This window comes from Macrotis lagotis, chromosome X (genome assembly GCF_037893015.1).
Source record: "Macrotis lagotis isolate mMagLag1 chromosome X, bilby.v1.9.chrom.fasta, whole genome shotgun sequence".
Taxonomy (NCBI): Eukaryota; Metazoa; Chordata; class Mammalia; order Peramelemorphia; family Peramelidae; genus Macrotis; species Macrotis lagotis.
The window spans coordinates 537,878,034-537,899,511 of record NC_133666.1 but is presented as its reverse complement, the minus strand read 5'-3'; the positions used below and the strand labels follow the sequence as shown (position 1 = coordinate 537,899,511).

The 21,478-nt window shown below is 34.9% G+C and overlaps 1 protein-coding gene and 1 long non-coding RNA gene across 2 annotated transcripts in view; one reads left to right on the top strand and one right to left on the bottom strand.

Annotated features, from left to right (window-relative positions):
- The first annotated feature begins 13,413 nt into the window (after positions 1-13,413).
- The window catches only part of LOC141502001 (uncharacterized), a 160,467-nt gene continuing 152,402 nt past the window's right edge, over positions 13,414-21,478 (top strand). The window contains exon 1 of the long non-coding RNA XR_012472359.1: positions 13,414-13,526. This is a non-coding gene — a long non-coding RNA (uncharacterized LOC141502001). The remainder of the gene's footprint in view (positions 13,527-21,478) is intronic.
- Positions 14,486-21,478, bottom strand: part of LOC141496867 (cyclic nucleotide-binding domain-containing protein 1-like) — an 84,374-nt gene continuing 77,381 nt past the window's right edge. Inside the window, exon 4 of the mRNA XM_074199441.1 lies at positions 14,486-14,642. Within this exon, the coding sequence (XP_074055542.1) occupies positions 14,486-14,642 (157 nt within the window). The remainder of the gene's footprint in view (positions 14,643-21,478) is intronic.

Sequence of the window (21,478 nt, the reverse complement as noted above, 5' to 3'; positions counted from 1 at the left end):
ATTGTAAGTAAATTCATATGGAGAAATAAAAAGTCAAGAATTCCCAGGAGCTTAATGAAAAAAAAATGCAAACAAAGGTGGCTTAGCACTACCCGATCTAAAATTATATTGTAAAGCATCAGTCATCAAAACTGTTTGGTATTGGCTAAGAAATAGATTGGTGCAGTGGAACAGACTAGGTATAAAAGCAGGAGAGGATTATAGTAATCTGCTGTTTGATAAACCCAAAGAGTCTGGCCATTGAGATAAAAACTCCCTCTTTGATAAAAACTGCTGTGATAATTGGAAATTAGTATGGAAGAAACTTAGATGAGACCAACACCTCACACCCTTTACCAAGATAAGATCCAAATGGTTACAAGATATAGACATAAAAAAAATACTATAAGCAATTTAGAAGAGCAAGGACTAGTCTACCTGTCAGATCTATTGAAAGGGGAAAAGATTATGACTAGGGAAGAGTTGGAAAACATCACTAAAAACCAATTGGATGATTTCGATTACATTAAATTAAAAAGCTTTTGCACAGATAAAATCAATGTAATCAAGATCAAAAGAAAAGTAGTAAATTGGGAAACAATCTTTACAACTAATAATTCTGACAAAGGACTCATTTCTAAAATATATAGAGAACTGAGTCATATTTTTTTTTAAAAAAAGCCATTCCCCAATTGACAAATGGTCAAAGGATATGCAAAGGCAATTTACAGATGAGGAGATCAAAGTAATCCATAGCCATATGAAAAAATGCTCTAAATCATTAATTATTAGAGAAATGCAAATTAAAGCTTCTCTGAGGTACCACCTCACACCTCTCAGATTGGCCAGTATGACCAGGAAGGATAATGATCATTGTTGGAAGGGATGTGGGAAATCTGGGACACTGTTACACTGTTGGTGGAGCTGTGAACTCATCCAACCCTTCTGGAGAGCTATTTGGAACTATGCCCAAAGGGCAACAAAAATGTGCATACCCTTTGACCCAGCAATACCACTACTGGGTCTATACCCTGAAGAGATGAGGAAAAAGGGTAAAAACATTACTTGTACAAAAATATTTATAGCAGCCCTGTTTGTGGTGGCAAAGAATTGGAAATCCAGTAAATGTCCTTCAATTGGGGAATGACTTAGCAAACTGTGGTATATGTATGTCATGGAACACTACTGTTCTATTAGAAACCAGGAAGGATGGGATTTCAGGGAAACCTGGAGGGATTTGCATGAACTGATGCTGAGTGAGATGAGCAGAACCAGAAAAACACTGTACATGCTAACAGCAACATGGGAATGATGTTCAACCTTGAAGGACTTGCTCATTCCATCAGTGCAACAATTGGGGAACAATTTTGGACTGTCTGCAAAGGAGAGTGCCATCTGTATCCAGATAAGGAACTGTGGAGTTTGAACAAAGTACAAGGACTATTCCCTTTAATTTGGAAAAAAAAAAGATATCTTATTGTCTGATCTTGTTACCCCTGAGAATTCTGTTCTCTTTAAGGATATTATTTCTCTCTCATCACACACAAATTGGATCAAGCTAAAACATGGAAACAAAGTAAAGACTGATGGAGTGCTATCTGTGGGGTGGGGTGGGGGAGGGAAGCAAGATTGGGGGAAAATTGTAAAACTCAAATACTATCTTTAATAAAAAAAAATCCAAAAAAAAAATCTATATTGTAATAGATTCCTGGTTGACCTTCCCTGCCTCAAGTCTCTTTCCCATTTTCTATCTACTCAGATGTCAAAGTGAATTTCCTAAAGCCTAAGTCACAACTTTGTTCAATAAACTCCAGTAGATTAAATATATTTGTTTGCCATTTAATATTGATTACAAATGGCCTCTCCTGACTGTTCTCATCTTATTATTTTACTGCTCTCAGTACTCTACGATCCAGTCACACTGGACTACTTACTGTTTTTCAAACACAATACTCCTGTCTGTGACTTTGCACTTTCTATTCCCTCCCACCTAGAATGCAGTTCTTCCCAACCTCTTAGAATTTCGAGTTTCCTTCAAAACAGCTGAAGCACCACATATTCTACCTAGAAGGCCATTTTTAGTTCTCCCAACTTCTCCTGCCAACCACTCTAAGATTACTTTTCATTTGCTTTGCAATTACCTTGCATATTCTGATTTTCTTGTTAATTGTCCATGTAGAATGTAAGTCCTTTGAAAGCAGGGAGGCAATTTTTTTTGTTTTTGTTTTCAGGTGTATTATCAGGTGTGTAATAAAATATTTCTGAGGGACTGATTGAGACAATAATTTGTTTTATTAACAGTAACTTATAAATGTGCCTTAGTTTACAAAATATTTTCCCCATAGTATGTCCTTGTAAGGTAGGTTAGGCAATCATTCTTGCATTTTACAAGTGGAAAGAGTAAGGCTTAGAAAATAATAGGCAACTTCTCCAGGGATGAGATTCAGAACTAGGACCTGAAATTCACAGAAATACAAATTTTCAGAGATGGATTCCTTAATACAACCTATGAGCCATTTAATTTCTCTGAGTCTCATATTTCCTCATCTATGATAAAAAGGATTAGACAAAATGATGTCTAGGGAGTAAATAGGCCTAAATTCTTTAACTTGCTTTAGGTTTTTTGTTGTTGTTCTTCTGGAGTTCATTTATTTTTTATTTGTTTAAGTTTCATTGTGTAATAGAGGTCTGAGAGCTGACTAGCATTCTGGGATTTTTAGTGTAGAAGGACAAACATTTCTCTCTCAATATCAAGAGAAGACTGGAAAAAGTTTTTGCACTAATAAAATCAATTCTGCCAGAATTAGAAGAAAAGCAGAAAGCTGAGAAACAATCTGTACAACTAGGAGTTCTAATAAAGGTCTCATTTCTAAACTATATAGAGTCATTCCCCAGTTGATAAATGATCAAAGGTATGAATAGACAGGTTTTCAAATGAAGGAATTAGATCTACATATAATGAAATGAAAAACATGCTCCAAATTGGTTAGAGAAATACAAATTAAAACAACAATGAGGTATCATCTCATACTTTTTAGATTAACCCAGATAAGTAAAAGGAAAAACATGGTCAATGTTGGAGAGGTTATGGGAGGACTGGAACATTAATGCATTGCTGGTGGAGTTGTGAATGGATCCAACCTTTCTGGAGAGCAATATGAAACTATGCCCAAAGAACAATAAAATCGTTCATACCCTTTAACCCAGAAATTGCAATTCTGGGACTATATTCAGAAGAAATTGTAAAAAATAGGAAAAGTCCCAAATTTTCCAAAATATTCATAGCAGCTCTTTTTGTAGTGGCAAAGAATTGGAAATTGAGGGGATGCCCATCAATTGGGGAATTACTAAATAAGTTATGGTACATGAATACTATGGAATACTATTGTTCTATAAGAAACCATAAATGATTGAACTCTAGAGAAGCATGGAATGACTTACAGGATCTGATACTGAGAGAAAGGAGAACCAAGAGAACAATGTATACATCAACAACATTATGAGATGAACAACCTTGATGTAAGCATCTCCTCTGGTTGGGGATAATATAGACCACTACAAGTCTAATACAGTATTAGACTTGTAGTGGTCTATATTATCCCCAACCAGAGGAAAAAAAAATCAAAACAAAACAAAACACACAGAAAAAAACACCCCTACCAAATCTGATAAACACTTTATAAAAATTATCTCTCATATAGTTATTTCCCCTGATCCTAACTCCTCATGCCAAAAATTACTAATTTGTAAAAGTGTTTAACAAAATATGTATATAAAATGCAAAAAAAATTATAGTTTGGCACTATGGAGATAATGGAGGCCCAAGTTCGAATCCCAGTGAACCTAACAAGCAGTCACCTGGTTTTAGCTTGATCTGCCAAGTGCTGGCATACAAAGGGCAAAAAATAAATATTTCCCATTCTCAAGGATGTTCTACCAGGAGAAATATATCAAAGTTTACAGACAAAATAAAATGAAATTATGATGAACTTACTCCGACCAGGGGAAAAATAATTCAATTTACTTCTGAATTGATCTTCTGACTTCATTTTTTCATGTACCTCACAGACACTCAGACACACACAACTGTAAGCTTCCCTCCATGTCTGTGCTACCACTTGTTGAATATTTATTTTCTAGACACATGCTCAGGTTATGGGTTGAACTAAACACCACTTATTGACAACATCCAAGAATCTTCAACCCTCTTGTTAGGGAAATGCATTACCTTCACAAATGAAAAAGGAAAAAAAGCAATACATTCCATTCCACACTTAGAAAAGGTTTTGGTTGTCCAGTTGTTTCAATTGTCTCTTTGTTACCTTACTTGGAGTTTTCTTGACAAATACAGTAGCGTATTGCCATTTCCTTCTCCAGAACATTTTTCAGATGAGGAAACTGAGGTAAACAGGGTTTCAATGACTAGCCCAAGGTCAAACAGCTAGTCTCTGAGACTAAGTCTGACACTTTATCCACTGTATCAACTATTTATTCCTTAAAAAGGATATTCCTCTTTTTTCCCAAAATATAATTATTTGATAATATTTCTAAAGAAAATTTATTGTAGACAACTCAAATCTTTGACAAAAATAATATTTCACATTGGTCAATAGTCAATTTTATCATTAAAAAATATAATATGAAAATATCAGCAAATGGGGATTCTAATACTTGGCATAAAATCTCTCCTCACTGACTCTTATCCATCTATCTAAAATATTGTGGTTTGTTATTAACTTGATTCCCCAAGAAGACAATTGAATTCTATGTTTGCAAATCCACTTTAACTCCATGAATAAGGTCTTTGTGAATTCTAACATATTTGTAGAGAGACACATGATTTGAGATTTTTCCCTAGTATCTAGATATATGAGATGGCATAGTTTCTGTGGCTTGTTCTCAAAACTATCAAATAATTAAAATACTTAAGAAGGAGAAAAAATGGATACAGTAAAGACAAAGAAAGATCAACACAAATAGTCAATCAAAGGGCATTTCAAAGCAGGACTTTCTGGTTTTATAAACCAGAAAATAAAATGTTGATCTGTGTCCATTATATATTATTTATCTATCCCCTTAAACAATTTATCCAAGACATGAATATTTTCAATTTGTCAACAAATAGAGGACAACATATATTCTGCACTATGATATTCTACAAAAGGTTACTGAACTTTGGGGAGAATTCTTTTCTACTTTACTGGGTTCAAATCTTGGGTCTTCTCTTCAATACCTATGTAATTATTCAGGAACCATTTGATTTCTCTGAAATTCACATTTCCTCATCTATGGAAAGAAGGTTTCGATAAAAGGTTAGACAAAATGATGTCTAGGTTCATTTCCAGACCTAAATCTTATTAATGTGATTTAGGTTTTTTGTTTGGGGGCTTGTTTGTTTTTTAATTTTTTAAGTTTCTGTGTAATAAGAGGTTTGAGAGCTGACTAGCATTCTGGGATTTATAATTTAGAGGGACAAACATTTCTCTCAGAATCAAGAGCAGTTTGGGACTATGGAGATCTTGGAGGCAGAAAAGGAGAGAGGAATGGGACATTAAGAGCATTGTTCCTAGGCTAAAAAAAAAAGCATTTGTTATTACATGTGGATGATCAAATTTCCATAGAAAAAAGGGCAGAGAGGTCAGTTGTAATAGTATTGGTCAACCATCAATAACCCCAGAGTCACATTTCACAAATAGCACTGTTATTATTGGTCTATTGAAATACATAGATTTCATATTTCATGGTATCATATAGTGGGAACAATGGCTGACAAATTCAATAAAATCAAAAAACCAATAAAGAAGAAATATGAGATTGTGCTTATAATAGAAAAGAAGCAATTTAAATTCCTTGGTGGAGAGTGACCTTCCAGTTTTGCAAAAAAAAAGTTTCTGCCATATCCCTTGACATATTCTTCTTTTATTCATTATATAAACAGTATACAAACTTTCCATTTCACATTTGGCCTACTCTATGGATTTGTGGTATTGTACTTCTTTTTACCATAGAGCTGAATGAAAACTTGGCACATCAACCTTCCTCAAGGAGTGTCTAATTTGTTTGCCTTTTACTAGGCTTTTATATTTTATGGCTATAATCCCTGCTACTGGGACAGCAGAGATTGGTGGATCTCTTGAATTCTGGAGTTCTGAGCTGCAGTAGGCTAAGCTGACCTGCTGTCCATTCCAAAGTTACATATTAATATTTTAAGCCTCAGGAAGTTGGGGTGAAAGATATCAAAATGCCTTAAGGAGGGGAAAACAGGTTCAGCTTAGAACAAAGCATAAGCAGACGGAAAGGGGGTAGGAAGGAAGGGTGGAAGGAAATTTTGTAACTTGAAAAATATGCCTGTGCAAATGGTTGAAAATTAATTGATTGATTGATTGATTAAATGAAAAGAAAGAAACAAAGTATAGCTTTGGAAATGAAGGCCACAGTTTCTGGGTTGGTCAAAATAGGTCAGAGTCATGAGTAAACTCTAGCACTTAGGAGGAAAATCTAGTCTTAAAAACAATAAAACAACAAAACTTTTGCTTTTTATACCCCTGTGATATAGCATTTGAACAATGTACAATTGCTTATTTTGTTTTTTGTGGTGCTCTAACTTCCTTAATTGCTTTGACAATTGATTTTTAACACTTGATTCCAGGTATCAAGAATTTTGAATATACTTTCTATTATTCCAAAGTCATTCTGAAGGTTTTATTCCTGTTGCTTTAATGGAAGTAATATTATGTTCAAGTTTTCTAATACATGTAGCAGCCAAATATAGATGTATCTTTCTATTGCCTTTCCATAAGCACTAGATTTCCTAAGCCACCTCCACCAAAGAACTATTTGATACCCATCCTTAAGAGTAGTTCTTGATGATGCTACCTTTCTTTCTATAGTCATTATCTTTGTGAGGGCTACAGAATATAGTATGGTGTGCAAATCCAACATCACCATCATTGTTGTTATTATCATTATCATTACATTTAATAAAATTGAGGAAGAAAAAGTTCTATTATTGTTCTTTCATATTTGATGTTTGGTACTCTACTGAACAGGAAGTTAAAGAACTTTTTTTTGTAATTGAATAGAACTGTGAAGATGTAAACACATTCCTGAAAGCACATTTAGGGCAAATCAAGTAGCAGATAGAGTGACAGATATATATTTCATCCTTTTTCCTCTGCTAAGTTTGATTTCTTCTTCTAGTTCTTCATTTTAATGATTTTTTACTCCATATAACTTGGAAATAAAAAAACAATTGGCATTGTAACATTTGTTAAATTAACATTGTTCTTTAATGTTTATGTATCAATGTTGTATCAGGAAGAATGTGGGCAACAGTTTAGTCTATGATGACATTTCAATTCAGTGTAATTTGTTGAATTGCCAGAAATATTTTGAAGTCTCCATTTGTCATACAGAGACTTGTCATCAATTAATTTCCATAAGAAAGCAAGCTTATTATGTATAATTTTAGTCATCAGATCACATATTACAAAGCATTCAGGAGATCCTAAATTTTTGTAGCCATACGTGTCTAGCATGTGCTTTCATAATTGATCATTTAAGTTTGTATTCCTTTATGGTAATTTGTCTCAAATTTCTGATATTAATGATCTGAGCTTGAATTACCCATCATAAACCCTACTTGATATCATTGTTTCTATAAGCAACTCAACATGATTCTGTCACTTGTTCAATGTTTCAATGTCAACATATTATTGAGTTCATGTGGACATTACCCATGGGAGAGCCTTCTGTTTTGCTTCCAATCTAGACAGCTAGGATCTTAGTTGTCTCATTATCCTCCAAAGGTAAACAACTTTCAGTTACATTTGGCAAATTCAAAGTATATACCTACCTACTCCTTTACTCTGGTTCAGTGAATTAATAGTTATTTTAAAAGCATTTTTGAACTTTTAATATGTTTATCAAATAATGATGACAATAATAATATTGCATAATAATAAAAACTGTTTAGCTATGGGAGGTAAAGGAAAATGATATGCTAAAAAATATCCTGTATTTCAAAACATGAAATACTAGGTAAAACCATAAGTTACCTAGTAGTCACATTATGCTAAAAATAATTCATACAAATGAATTAAATTAAAATAATTTGAAAAATCATAGTAACTTAATATATCTAAAGATGACAATTCCTATGAATGTAACTCCTATTCTGCTGGGGAATTCCCCAAGTTTTCCAGTAGGTTGCATCTTTAAATTTTGGGATCTTTTAAGTGCTTACTATGACAAGTATCAGTAAGTTATGATTTATCAGAAAAGACAGGGCCATTTCATCTCCTATAAATTTTAAGCATGCACATTACTCTTTGAAATGGAATTTATAATTTATCAAAGACACAAGACTAAAATACAAATTGGCAGTTCATGATGATTAGTAGGGATGGAGGAGTTTTAGCTCAAAGACAATATACTATTTATGCAAAATAACTCCTTGTACATAGAATTTGACCTTTAATATAAAAGTTAACTTTGTATTCACATAGAAGAAAAAACATGGTCTAGTGGATGGAGGACTCAGTGACGGGAAGGTTCCTAACACATATTAGCTATATGGCCTTGATCAAATGAATTAACTTTTCACTTCCTCAGCTAGTTCTTTAAGACTGTAAATTGTAAAGAAGGTGGGTCTAAAGTAAAAGAGGAAGTTGCTCCCTGAGAAGATCTCTGAGGGGGGCAGCTAGGTGGTGCAGTGAATAGAGCACTGGCCCTGGAGTCAGAAAGACCTAAGTTCAAATCTAGCCTCAGATACTTAATATTACCTAACTGTGTGGCCTCAGGCAAGTCACTTAACCCCACTGCCTTGCAAAAATCAAAAGGAAGGAAGGAAGGAAGGAAGGAAGGAAGGAAGGAAGGAAGGAAGGAAGGAAGGAAGGAAGGAAGGAAGGAAGGAAGGAAGGAAGGAAAGAAGGAAGGAAAGTTTCCTGAGGAAATCAGAATGATTTCATCTACACTGATGGAATCAAAGGTCCAATATCAAAAAAAAGAAAAAAGTAAAAAAGGGAAAAAAAAGAAAATCATACTAAGCAAATCAGAGATACAGAAAGCAATGACCGTTTTTCAGATGGATCTCTTGAATGCTTAGTCAGATATCCAGAGAAGTCCCAGACTCTAAACAATTCATAAAGTCAAAAAGTTTCAGTAAACAGAAATACAGGAGGAGCTACAGCTAGAATTAGTCATAAGAAAAGAGACAACTTGGAAACCCTAGTTCCCTTCAAGATACAGCTAAAAATTTATATCCTTCAAGAAAGTATTCCTAATTTCCTTAGATGTAAGTCTCTTTACTGACTAAGTATATGTGTGTGCATGTATATACTTACTCATACACACATACATATATATTCACATGTATAGATCAGGTACCATTTAAACTGAAAAGTGTGATATCTCCTAATATGATAAAAGATACCAGAAGGCATGAACTTCCACCCTTTTGCATTCATATTTCTAGGGTTTAATATAATGCTAGGCTATAAGGAAATGCTTGCTTAGTGATTTAAAGCTAAAAAAGAAGTTTTATCCCAATGTTCTAGCCAACTATCAGGTCACAATAGCTAAGAAAGTGGTCCTCCTTTCAAAGAAGTAGAACTTGGAGAAAAACTGACCAATTCTCAAGATAGAGATGGAGAGAGATAGGAGATAGAGAAAGACTGTAGAAAAGAAATGACAAATTTTACTTAATAGATCATGAAACTGATGATAAAAGTCCAAGGAAAAAAATTTAAGAAAATAAAAAACACTAAACCACATAATAATAATAAATCAATTCACTGCACAGCAAGCCTAAAAGAAAGGGCTCATTTAGAGCCTAAGCACCATGTAGGCTGAAAAGTCAAAAGACCAGTTCTCAAATCATGATTGCATGCAGCTTCCGTGGTCAGAAATTAAAAGAGCAGATGCACAAAGAATGGAAAGGAGATATCATATATTTCAATATAAATGGATACCTGATCTAAACATGAGAATATATGTGTGTGTGAGTGAGCATATACATGTATATACACACACACATAGTCAAATAGAGACTAACATCTAAGAAAAGTCTCAATTCAAACTTCTGATTAGCAACTCTGTCACTATAATTTAGACAATAACAAATTAAACAATATTTGTGGGAAGTAGAAAGTTTTTCTTTCTATTCTTGTAGAACTTGCCTAGTATTTTACTATCTGATAAAATAATCCCAGGAAATAACGAACTGAAATTAAACTTCCAGGACCCCATTCACAATCTAGAAATTTTTCCCAAGTCCCTACATCTCAAGAGATTTGAGATTGAGCCTAATGCCCCTAATCTTTCAAGATAGGTCTCCAACCTGATACACTGGGGTAAAGCAACTGTAATATGTAGTGGTTATGTCCAACATTCTTCAATCCAATGCTATAGGCCTCTTTCATAAACAACCCCCCCCCCCCATCTCTGGACTGCAGAGATTTTCTCTGACTGTCTCCCATTCTTTTAATCCTCCCCTATCTTCTTTTCAAAACTCAGCTAAAACCCCACCTTCTTCAAGCAGCCTTCAAGGGCCTTCCCTCTGTCAATTATTTCCAATTAATCCTATCTATAGCTTCTTTGTACACAGCTGTTTCTATGATGTCTTCCCCATTAGACTATGGGATCTTTGAGAATAGAATTTGTCTTTTTTATTTTATTCTATTTTATGTTGTATCCCTAGCAATCAGTACAGGGCTTGGTACATAAAGTACTTAAATATTTATTCACTGCATGGCAGCTTAATGTTAGTGCATTGCATTTCAATTAATGGTATTCATATGAATGTGCATCTGGGTGGGTGATGTGACCATTTAACCTCCCTTGGCAAGGAATAAGGAATACTGGTGACAAATATGGAATCTAGTCAATCTATCAACATCTATTACGTGTCTGATGTATTCTACCAGCTACTGTGCTAAGTACTAGAATTTAGAAAGAAGCAAAAGAAAGTCCTTATCCTCAAAGGCTTACAATCTAATGGGGGAAGACAATGTTCAAACAAATACAGATACAGAGTAACTATAGAGAAAATAAATAGGAAATAATTAATAGAAGGAAGGTACTGGAATTAGGGTTGGGGTAGGCTCCCTAAAATAGAACTTGAATTGGGAAGTCAGTGGTCAGAGCAAAGGAGGAAAGTTTTGCAAGCAGGAGCATGGCTGGAGGAGATGTCTGGAGCTGAGAGCTGAACCATCTAGTTTGTGTCACTGAATCAAAGAGCATGTTTGGGGCAGAGGAACCCAAATTGTGAAGGACCAAACAAAGCATACTGGATTTGCTCCTTGAAGACTGTTGACTACTTTAGGGCTAAATATCCAAACTATACACCTGTACATTTTCCAAATTCCTGCTCATAGAGAATGGTGTTTGCTTTAAATGATCACTGGCAAACCCGAAGACAATTCTATCATTAATTTATCATATTTAGGCACTACCTTGCATGTGGTAAAACACCTCGTTTTTCCCCCACTCCAACATACATAATTATCAGCTAGAATAAAATTCCTTATTAATTAACCTTTGTTAAATCTGGCATCTAGAAAAGCTGTTTGTGACCTTTCTCTGCTAGAGGACAGGACACTATATTTTACAGTTACATCTAGGGAAAGCTAGGTAACATAGTGGGTAGAGCAGTGGGTTTGGAATCAGAAAGACTCATCTTCCTTAGTAAAATTTGGCCTCAGACACTTATTAGCTGCATGACCCAGGCAAGTCACTAAATCCCATTTGCTTCAGTTAACTCATCTGGAGAAGGAAATGGCAAACCACTCCAGTATCATTGCCAAGAAATCTTCAAATGGGGTCATGAAGAGTCAGACATGACTGAAACAACACAACATTTATATGAGAATCATTGTTTCTGCAGTATATACAATCAGAAACAAAATAGAAACCTTATACTCAAACCAAAATCTACTTCTCTTTTGATAGTTTGAAGCAGTTATTTCTCTCCTTAAACAGTATTTCACCAGAGCAAAGTGATGCAAGAGGTATGATACTCTGGGATTTCAAACAGCACAAGCCCAAATGACAAAATTTCTGATATTCTTCCAGGGAGCAATTCCTTCAACTCATTCGACTCATAGGAAGAGGCTGTGCATCACTGCTCTACTAAAACATAATGATCTTCAGATGCATCATCCCCTTGAAGGGAAAATCTTTAATTGGAGAGAGAAAAAATAAATAAAATCCTTGCCAATTTTCTCAGAGGACATGAAACTGGCAGATGAGAAAGGCAAGAGTCATATCAAGGCAATTGGAGTTGACGAATCAAATTGAGAATTTCCTTCACTCATTTCTTAGGTCATCTCCTCTTCCCACCCTCCTAACCCCACTCCACATATCTCAATATCACTTTTAAAGAAAATATTACAAGTGCTAAAAAAAAAAAAACTTTTCACTAAAGCTGCTGGATATATTTTTAAAACTTGCTTTAGGGGTGGCTAGGTGGTGTAGTGGATAAAGCACTGGCCCTGAAGTCAGTACCTGGGTTCAAATCTGGTCTCGGACACTTAATAATAACCTAGCTGTGTGGCCTTGGGCAAGCCACTTAACCCCATTTGCCTTGCAAAAAACCTAAAAAAAAAGTTGCTTTAATTTTATCTAGTTGTCACAAAGAGAAAAAACAAGGCTACAAAATCAAATTATTTGTCTAGGACTTTAAAACAAGTCAGAAATCAAATGAGATAAGAGTAGAATTTTTTCCTCTTGCCCTAGGTATACTATTTTACTCCTATAATTTTTAAAACCCAATACTAGATGTTGTATCTAAAATGTTAAAGCAGAATATGATCTACATGTGTGAAAAAAGTAAATTAATCAAAACTCTCCTTCAGGAGTCCATAAAGATTGGTTTCACAGAATCTCAAAGTGGCAACAAAATTCCACAAACATCTAGCACCACCCTCTGAAGTAATGGATAGTCTAAAATTATCTCTCCATCCTCCCACCACCTTGAAAACTTTCCTTCTTAGGTTACTATTGATCTAAGCTTAGATTGAGTCATAATAATAGCTAACATTTATCTAGTACTTTAAGGTTTGCAAAACAATATATATAAACAGACACACACACATTAAATATATCTGTACCTATATACAGTACATACATGTGTTTGTGCTTGTATAAAATCTCATCTTAACCATTACAACAACCTTGTAAGGAAAGTGCCCTTATTATTTCTATTGTGCAGAAGAGGAAAACTAAGACTGAGAATGATGTTGATTTTCAAGGAGTAACAAAATTAATAAGTGGCTAGGGCAGGATTTGTATTTGGGTCCTCCTAAATCCAAGTTTAATACTCTGTTGAGAGAAATTATTATTTCTCTCTCTTATTAACAGTCAATTATTTAAATTAGGTAAACCCACACTTTTTTCTTGTTCTATTTTCTTCTCTGGAACTTATCTCTCAAGGATAGTGCTGACGAAAAGTAAAATTAATGTTCTCCTCATTCTGGACATTGCTACTCCACTCAACTAGATCAGATTTCTAATGGAAAATGAAGTCCTGCTCAATGTCTTCCACTCAGGTAATTGGACAAAGGGAGATACTCTGTCTAGGTTAACCAAGGATGTGGGTGGTCTAGGTGTAGAGGTAGTCCGTTAGCCCAGTAGTAACTTGATGTCACTCTCTCAGCCTCTCATTAGATTAGGTCCATCTATCATTAATTGTTAGCCAAACAGAGTTGATTGCCATCCTCTGATACACACACAGCTTATAAGCCATGAGTCTGCTGCTATAATTGTCTTTGTTCTGAGAGAGGTGCTAAATAATCACTCTTTTTATTAATAAAATGCTAGCATTATTAATAAACTGATTCATTACCCAGAAATTATATCTCAAACTTCTTTTCATATTTTTCCTTTGGTCCAGTTCTTAGTCCTGACCTATTTTTCCACCTTAGGCCTTTCTTCCAGAAATCTTTGTTTCATTCACAGTACAAGTTTTGCAATTGGACTCTGCCCAATTAGTTAGGTCCAATAAACCAACCATGTTCTAATTCTAGCCCAAATTACATTAAAGAAAGTAAAACTTAAAGAAATCTATAAATTTAAGAGATTTATTAATAATGAATGGGGGACAAAAAGGAAAGAGAGTGCCCTTCAACTTCTAATTACCTCTAAAGATTTGGAGGTTAATTATCTAATAGTCATTCATTCTCAAGAAGTGAAGTGATTATGGCTTTGATTTTTCTTTAAATGGATAGTAGATTAGAGAAATTCATATACACCTCCAAACTCCTGAAAATATATAGTACTTTGCAGCTGTTTTAAATAGTATATTCTTCAGTTTTTCTGGTATATTCACCCCTCCCTGGAACTCTATGCACATAAACTCTATACCCAACAAAAATTAAATCATCACTAATCCCAGTCCATCAAAAATCATTGGCACTACCAGGTTCTACTACAAAAAAGATTTTCAGTGTCACTCCAGATTATCCAATAAATATATGTCATTCTCAAATAAAAAACAAAATGTTCACACTCACAATTTCCTCAAGACATTAATGAAACCTTCTATCTTGTCCTTGAACTGTAGTGCCAGCTCTCCAGATGTTTGGCCATGAAGGCTTCTAATATAAAAGCCAATATTGTGAAGGTCATTATCCATGGTACTGACTGAAAAATGTTCAGTGGATGATCTAAACAAGAAAACAAAGTCCTGTTTAAATAATATTAATAATAATTTTATAACCAAGAATGGTATATGCATAGATATATAAAATTTAACTTACATAAGAAATATGTACATTAAAATATAAAACTGCCCTAAGACTTTTGGGATACCAAATTATACATTGGTTTTGAGTCATTTTGGTTATATATGACTCATTGGGACTGCATATAGGGTTTTCTTGGCAAAGATACTGGAGTGATTTGCCATTTCCTTTTCAACCTCTTTTTAAAGATGAGTAAATGAGGTAGAGGGTCACACAGCTAGTAAATGTATGAGGTCAAATTTGAACTAAAGTATGACTCCAAGGCTGGCGCTCTATAGATACACACATTTTTAATTTTTTGTTCCCTACTATAGGAATTGGTTGTTACCTTGCATTTTGAGGTTCTACCTTAGATGTTCTGGAATTTTTATAATGATTTCTTTTTCTTTCATTGCTTTAGAAGCAGTTTAGAAATTATTAAGCCAGTTCTCATATGATATATGAAATTTTACAATTTAATATAAAGAATGTACAATATTTTTAAGTACACTGACCTTAAATATAGAGGTTATAATTAAACTAAGTAATTTCATCTTCTTTTAAGTAATTTTAAAATATATCTAATTGGAGGAATACTCTAATTCACTCAGTATAAAAATGCTCATAGAGTAGTAAAAGGAATAAATAATTGTAATTTACATTACACTTTACAAATCAGGACATCCAGCCAAGATGGCAGAGAGAAGACAGACACTGTGTTAATTGCTCCTTGTTTCCTCTCAAAAATAACATGAAAGAAACTGATTAACAGAAATTTGATCAGCAAAACCCAAAAAAAAAAGAAGCTAGGAGAAGAAAACCTACCAACAAAGTCTGTCTCAGAGGACCATGGGTGAACTGGGAATGGAAAGCAGAGTACAAGGGCAGCAGCAGCACCAGGGTAAAGACAGAGGACCGGCCTTAGCTGCAGAGGCTTTGGTGAGTGGCAGGTGGTAGGGTGAGTTCCAACACAGAGAGTTGCAGAGCATGCCTGGAAATGACCAGCTGGGCCCCCAGACCTGAGCTCCAGACTTTTGGTGGAACATTATTCCCAGAATGAACAGTATCCACCCCCCCCCAAACACCCTCAGGCTCAGATGTGGGTAACAGAGTTCACTCAGCTGAAAGGGAGATGAACTACCTCCCCCAGGGCCTGGTCCATTGTTCAAGGTCAACTCAGACCATGCTGCCTCTCCTCACTCCTTCAAGGATTAGGGAGAGGACTTCAAACACTCCAGAGAAAGCAACCAGCAGCTCTTACAGGCCAGCTCACTTAGAATTATTAAATCAAATGAACAAAGCCTCTAAGGTTTTCAAAAGTAACTCTGAGAGTCAGACCCTCCCCAACACAAGATCCTAGGAAAATGAAGAAAGGCCATCCGAAGGGGGGGCATGGAGAAATACTTAGAAGAAACAGATTCTAACCCAGAGAGATCTAACACTTCTGAGGAGAATATGAATTGGCCCCCAGCCCAGAAAGACTTCCTTGAAGAAATCAGGCAGGACTTTAAAAATCAATTGGGAAAACTGGGAAGAAACTCAACAGAAAATTAATGCATTACAAGAGAAAATTAACATCTAGCAACAAGAAAACAAATCCTTGGAAAATACAATTGGAAAAAAATACAAAATGAGACTAATTCTCTCAGATCCTCCATTGGGCAAATGCAAAAAAAAAGGAACTCCCTCAAAACTACACTTGGGCAAATGAAAAACTCCTTCAAAAATAGAATTGACCAATAGGAAAAGGAGTTGCAAAAGGCAAATGAAGAAAATTTTTTTTCTATAAAAAAGAATGGAATCTGTGGAAACTGAAGATTCTGTTAAACAAAATCAAAAAGTTGAAAAAAATAGAAGAAAATGTAAAATACCTCATCAGCAAAACCACTGACCTCAAAAATAGATCAAGAAGGGACAATCTAAGAATTATAGATCTTCCTGAAAACATTTAAGAGACAAAAAAGACTGGACTTAATATTACAGGATTTAGTGATGGAAAACTGCCCTGATATCATGGAATGAGAGGATAAAATAGCTATTGAAATAACTCCAGAAAGACATTCTAAAATAAAAAACCAAGGAATGCTGTGGCCAAATTCCAGAACTATCAGATAAAAGAGAAAATCCCACAAGCAGTCAGAAATAAACCATTTGAATACCAAGGAGCCATAGCAAAGATTATGCAGGTCCTGGCTGCATCAACATTAAGGGATCAAAGGGCCTGGAATGAGATATTCTGAAGAGCAAGCAAACTTGGAATGTAGCCAAGAAACTACTATCCAGCAAACCTGAGCCTTCTCTTCCAGGGGAAAAGATGGACATTTAATGAAATGGGAGACTTCTAACATTTCCTTATGGAAAGACCAGATTCAATAGAAAATTTAGACATCAAACAGGAGGCTCAAAAGACACATGAAAAAATAAGGGGGAAAAAGGTAAAGAAAAAAACTGCTATCCAATAAGATGAAACTGGCTATATTCCCACCTGGGAGAAAGATTCTCATAACACCTCAGAATTTTAACTCTATTAGAGAGAATATACTTAGCCAGAAGAGATGGACACTCATGAATTATCTTTCAGACTACTATCCAATATATAAGATGAAACTGGTTATATCCCTACCTGGGAGAAACACTCCAATAACACTTGAGAATTGTAAGTCTATTAGAGAGAATATACTTAGCCAGAAATGATGGACACTCATGACTTTTCTGTGATTCACATAGAATGATTTAAAAACAGTACCTCCTTAAAAGGGGGGACAGTAAGGAAACATGAGGATAATGGAGATTGATTGGGGTAAAGTTCATTACACTAAGAGGTACAAATAGAGGTACAATAGAGAGGAAGAAGGGAGGAGGTGAGAACCACCTGAATCTTCCTCTCATCATACATAAATTTAAATTACACACATTTAGTTAAGATAAGAAAATTATTTTACCTTTCAAGTATTAAAAGTGGTAAAGGGGGAGCAGCTAGGTGGCACAATGGATAGAGCACTGGCCCTGGAGTTAGGAGTACCTGAGTTCAAATTCAGCCTAAGACAACAATTACATAGCTGTATTGTCTTGAGCAAGCCACTAAACCCCATTTGCCTTGCAAAAAAAACTAAAAAGGGGGGGGGAGGAAGGAAGGGGGGAAGGGGAGGGGTTGATATAGGAGGACAAACACACTGAACATGGCAGTATTCAGAAACAAAATACATTTAAGGAACAATTGATAACAAATCCATATAAACTCTTTGGAAAAATAGGTGAAGATAGAACTCTGCCTAGCTCTTTCTATGACACCAATATGGTGCTGATACCTAAACATAAATAGAAAGAAAATTATAGACATATCTCCCTGAAAAATGTAGATGCAAAACTCTTAAATAAAATCTTAGCAAAATGATTACAGCAGGTTATCACTAAGATAATACAACAGGATTTATCCCAGCAACACAAGGTTGATTCAATATTAGGAAAACTGTTAGTATAATCAATTATATCAGAAATCATATGATCATATCAATAGGTGCTGAAAAAAAGCTTTTGTCAAAGTACAATACCCATTCCTACTAAAAACATTAGAGAGTGTAGGAATAAATGGATTGTTCCTCAGAATAATAAGCAGTATCTATCTAAAACCATTAACAAGCATTATATGCAATGGAAATAAGCTAGAGGCATTCCCAATAAGAGCCAGGGTGAAACAAGGATGTCCATTATCACCACTACTATTCAATATTGTATTAAAAATGTTAGCTACAGAAATTAAAGAAGAAAAAGAAATAGAAGGAATTAGAATTGGGAAGGAAGAGACAAAACTCTCACTTTGCAGAGGACATGATGGTATACCTAGAGAATCCCAAAAAATCATCTAAAAAAACTACTAGAAATAATTAGCAACTTTGTCAAAATCCCAGGATATAAAATAAATCCTCATAAATCCTCAACATTTCTATATATGACTAGCAAGATACAGCAGAAAGAGCTAGAAAGAGAAATCCCTTACCAGATCTAAAATTATATTATAAAGCATCAGTCATCAAAACTGTCTGGCTAAGAAATAGAGTGGTGGATCAGTGGAATAGACTAGGACCAGTGGAATAGACTAGGTGCAATAAGAGAAAATGATTAAAGCGATCGGCTGTTTAATTGAACCCAAAGATTGCACCTATTGGGATAAAAATTCTCTCTTCAATAAAAACTGTTGGGAAAATTGGAAGTTAGTATTGGAAGAAACTTAGATTAGACCAACACCTCATCCTATACCAAGATAAGATCCAAATAGATACAGGATTTAGACATAAAAAACAATATTATAAGCAAACTAGAAGATCAAGGAGTAGTTTACCTGTCAGATCTATGGAAAGGGAAGCAGTTTATGACCAAGGAAAACATGGAGAACATCATTAAAAACAAACTAGATAATCAATTACATTAAATTAAAAAGCTTTTGCACAGAGAAAATCACTATAACCAAGGTCAAAAGAAATGTAGTAAATTGGGAAACAATTTTTACAACTAGTATTTCTGACAAAGGATTCATTTCTAAAATATACAGAGAACTGAGTCAAATTTTCAAAAAAAATGACAAAATGGTCAAAGAATACGCAAAGGCAATTTACAGATGAAGAAATCAAAGCTATGCATAGTCAAATGAAAAATTGCTCTAAATCATTACTTATTACAGAAATACAAATTAAAGCATCTCTGAGCTACCACCTCATACCTCTCAAAACTGGCCAATATGGCCAGAAAGGACAATGATCAATGTTGGAAAGGATGTGGGAAATCTGAGACATTAATTCATTATTGGTGGAGCTGTGAACTCATCCAACCTTTCTGGAGAGCAATTTGGAATTATGCCCAAAGGGCAACAAAAATGTGCCTACCCTTTGATCCAGCAATACCACTACTGGGTCTATACCCTGAAGGGAGATGATGAAAAAGGGGAAAAAAAACATCACTTGTATAAAAATATTCATAGCAGTCCTGTTTGTGGTGGCAAAGAATTAGAAATTTAGTGAATGTCCTTCAACTGGGGAATGGTTTACAATATGTGGTATATATGTATGTCATGGAATACTGTTGTTCTATTAGAAACCAGGGGGTATGGGAATTCAGGGAAGCCTAGAGGGATTTGCATGAACTGATGCTGAGTGAGATGAGCAGAACCAGAAAAAACACTGTATACCCTAACAGCAACATGAGGGTGATGATCAACCTTGATGGACTTGCTCATTCCATCAGTGCAACAATCAGGGACAATTCTAGGCTATCTGTGATGGAGAATACCATCTGTATCCAGAGAAAGAATTGTGGATTTTGAACAAAGACCAAATTTAGGAAAAAAGGTGTTTTATTATATAATTTTGCTATCTCTTATACTTTATTTTTTCTTCCTTAAGGATATGATTTCTCTCTCTTCACATTCAACTTCGATCAATGTATACTGTGGAAACAATGTAAAGACTAACAGACTGCCTTCTGTGGGGAGTGGGAGGATGGAAGCAAGATTAGGGGAAAAATTGTAAAACTCAAAATAAATAAAATCTTTCTAAAAAAGTAAGTTTACAAATCATTTTATTTAGGACAAGCCTATGTGATAAGGATAATATTTTATTGGTGAAGAAACTTAGGGTTCAGAGAAGTCAAATGACATTTATACATAATCATACAGCAATAAATGTCAGAGGGGTGACTTAAATGTAGGTCTAATGATTCCATATCCAATTAGTTTCCTCCATAACGTGTTTCTTTCTCTCTCTTTTTTTTGGGGGGGTGGAGATTTTCCTTACCAGGCAATGGAGGTGAAATGTCTTGACCAATGTCACACAGCTTAGTAATTATTAAGTTTTTGAGGCCACATTTGAACTCAGGTCCTCCTGACTTCAAAGCTGATACTCTATCCACTGCACTATCTAGCCACCCCATTTCTATCTGTCTTTAAGAAATGAGAGAAAAATATAAAAACTATTAGAGAAAAATCTCTGACAATTAGAGAAGTATTATTTTAACTTTATTACTTAAGAAAGCAATTATAATAAAATTTCATTTATCTGAAGCACACAGTAAAATAAAAACTAATCATTTTAGACTTCCAGGTCATGTAATCAACAAGATAAAGAACTATATTTTTCCCAAACTTCTAATCTTCAGGAATTACACACAAAAGACAAAAAACAATTTCAACTCTCCCCATGAAACAGCACATCAAGAATTCTATTGAGGTAACAATTCAATGAACTAATAGCCAGAGAAAATTAATCCCTAATCCCCTAACTTTCTTACTCAGAAATCTTTCCCTGACTGCCCATCATTTAAAAAGGGTTGCCAAATCTGACCCCAAGACTAGCCACAGAGCACAACTTTGCTCCTCCCTCTTCCCAGTGTCAGTAAAATCAAAAGGCTGCTCTGACTGGGATAACAATGATGGCACCACTCCTTACTATAACAGGTCTTAGCCAGAGAAGTGAGGAGAAGAAGGAGCTGGGGCAGAAGACATATGTAGCTGAATGATACTCCACTAAGCCTGAGGAAATGGCCTGGCATCTAGATGGAGGAAGCACTGTCCACTGAGAAGTCATTTGAGGAAGATCCTGCAGGTGGTAAAACATAAATTTCTCATTATGGGAGGAGACCAAGATGAGTTTCAGGTCCAGCCACCAGGAAAACTATAATCCTTAAGTGAGCAATAGGGGGAAATTAAAAGGAAAGACTGAAATTATTAAAGATCTCAGGTGGTTTAAAAAAAAAAGGTCAGCTGAAGACCTTAAGCATGAGCTTAAGAT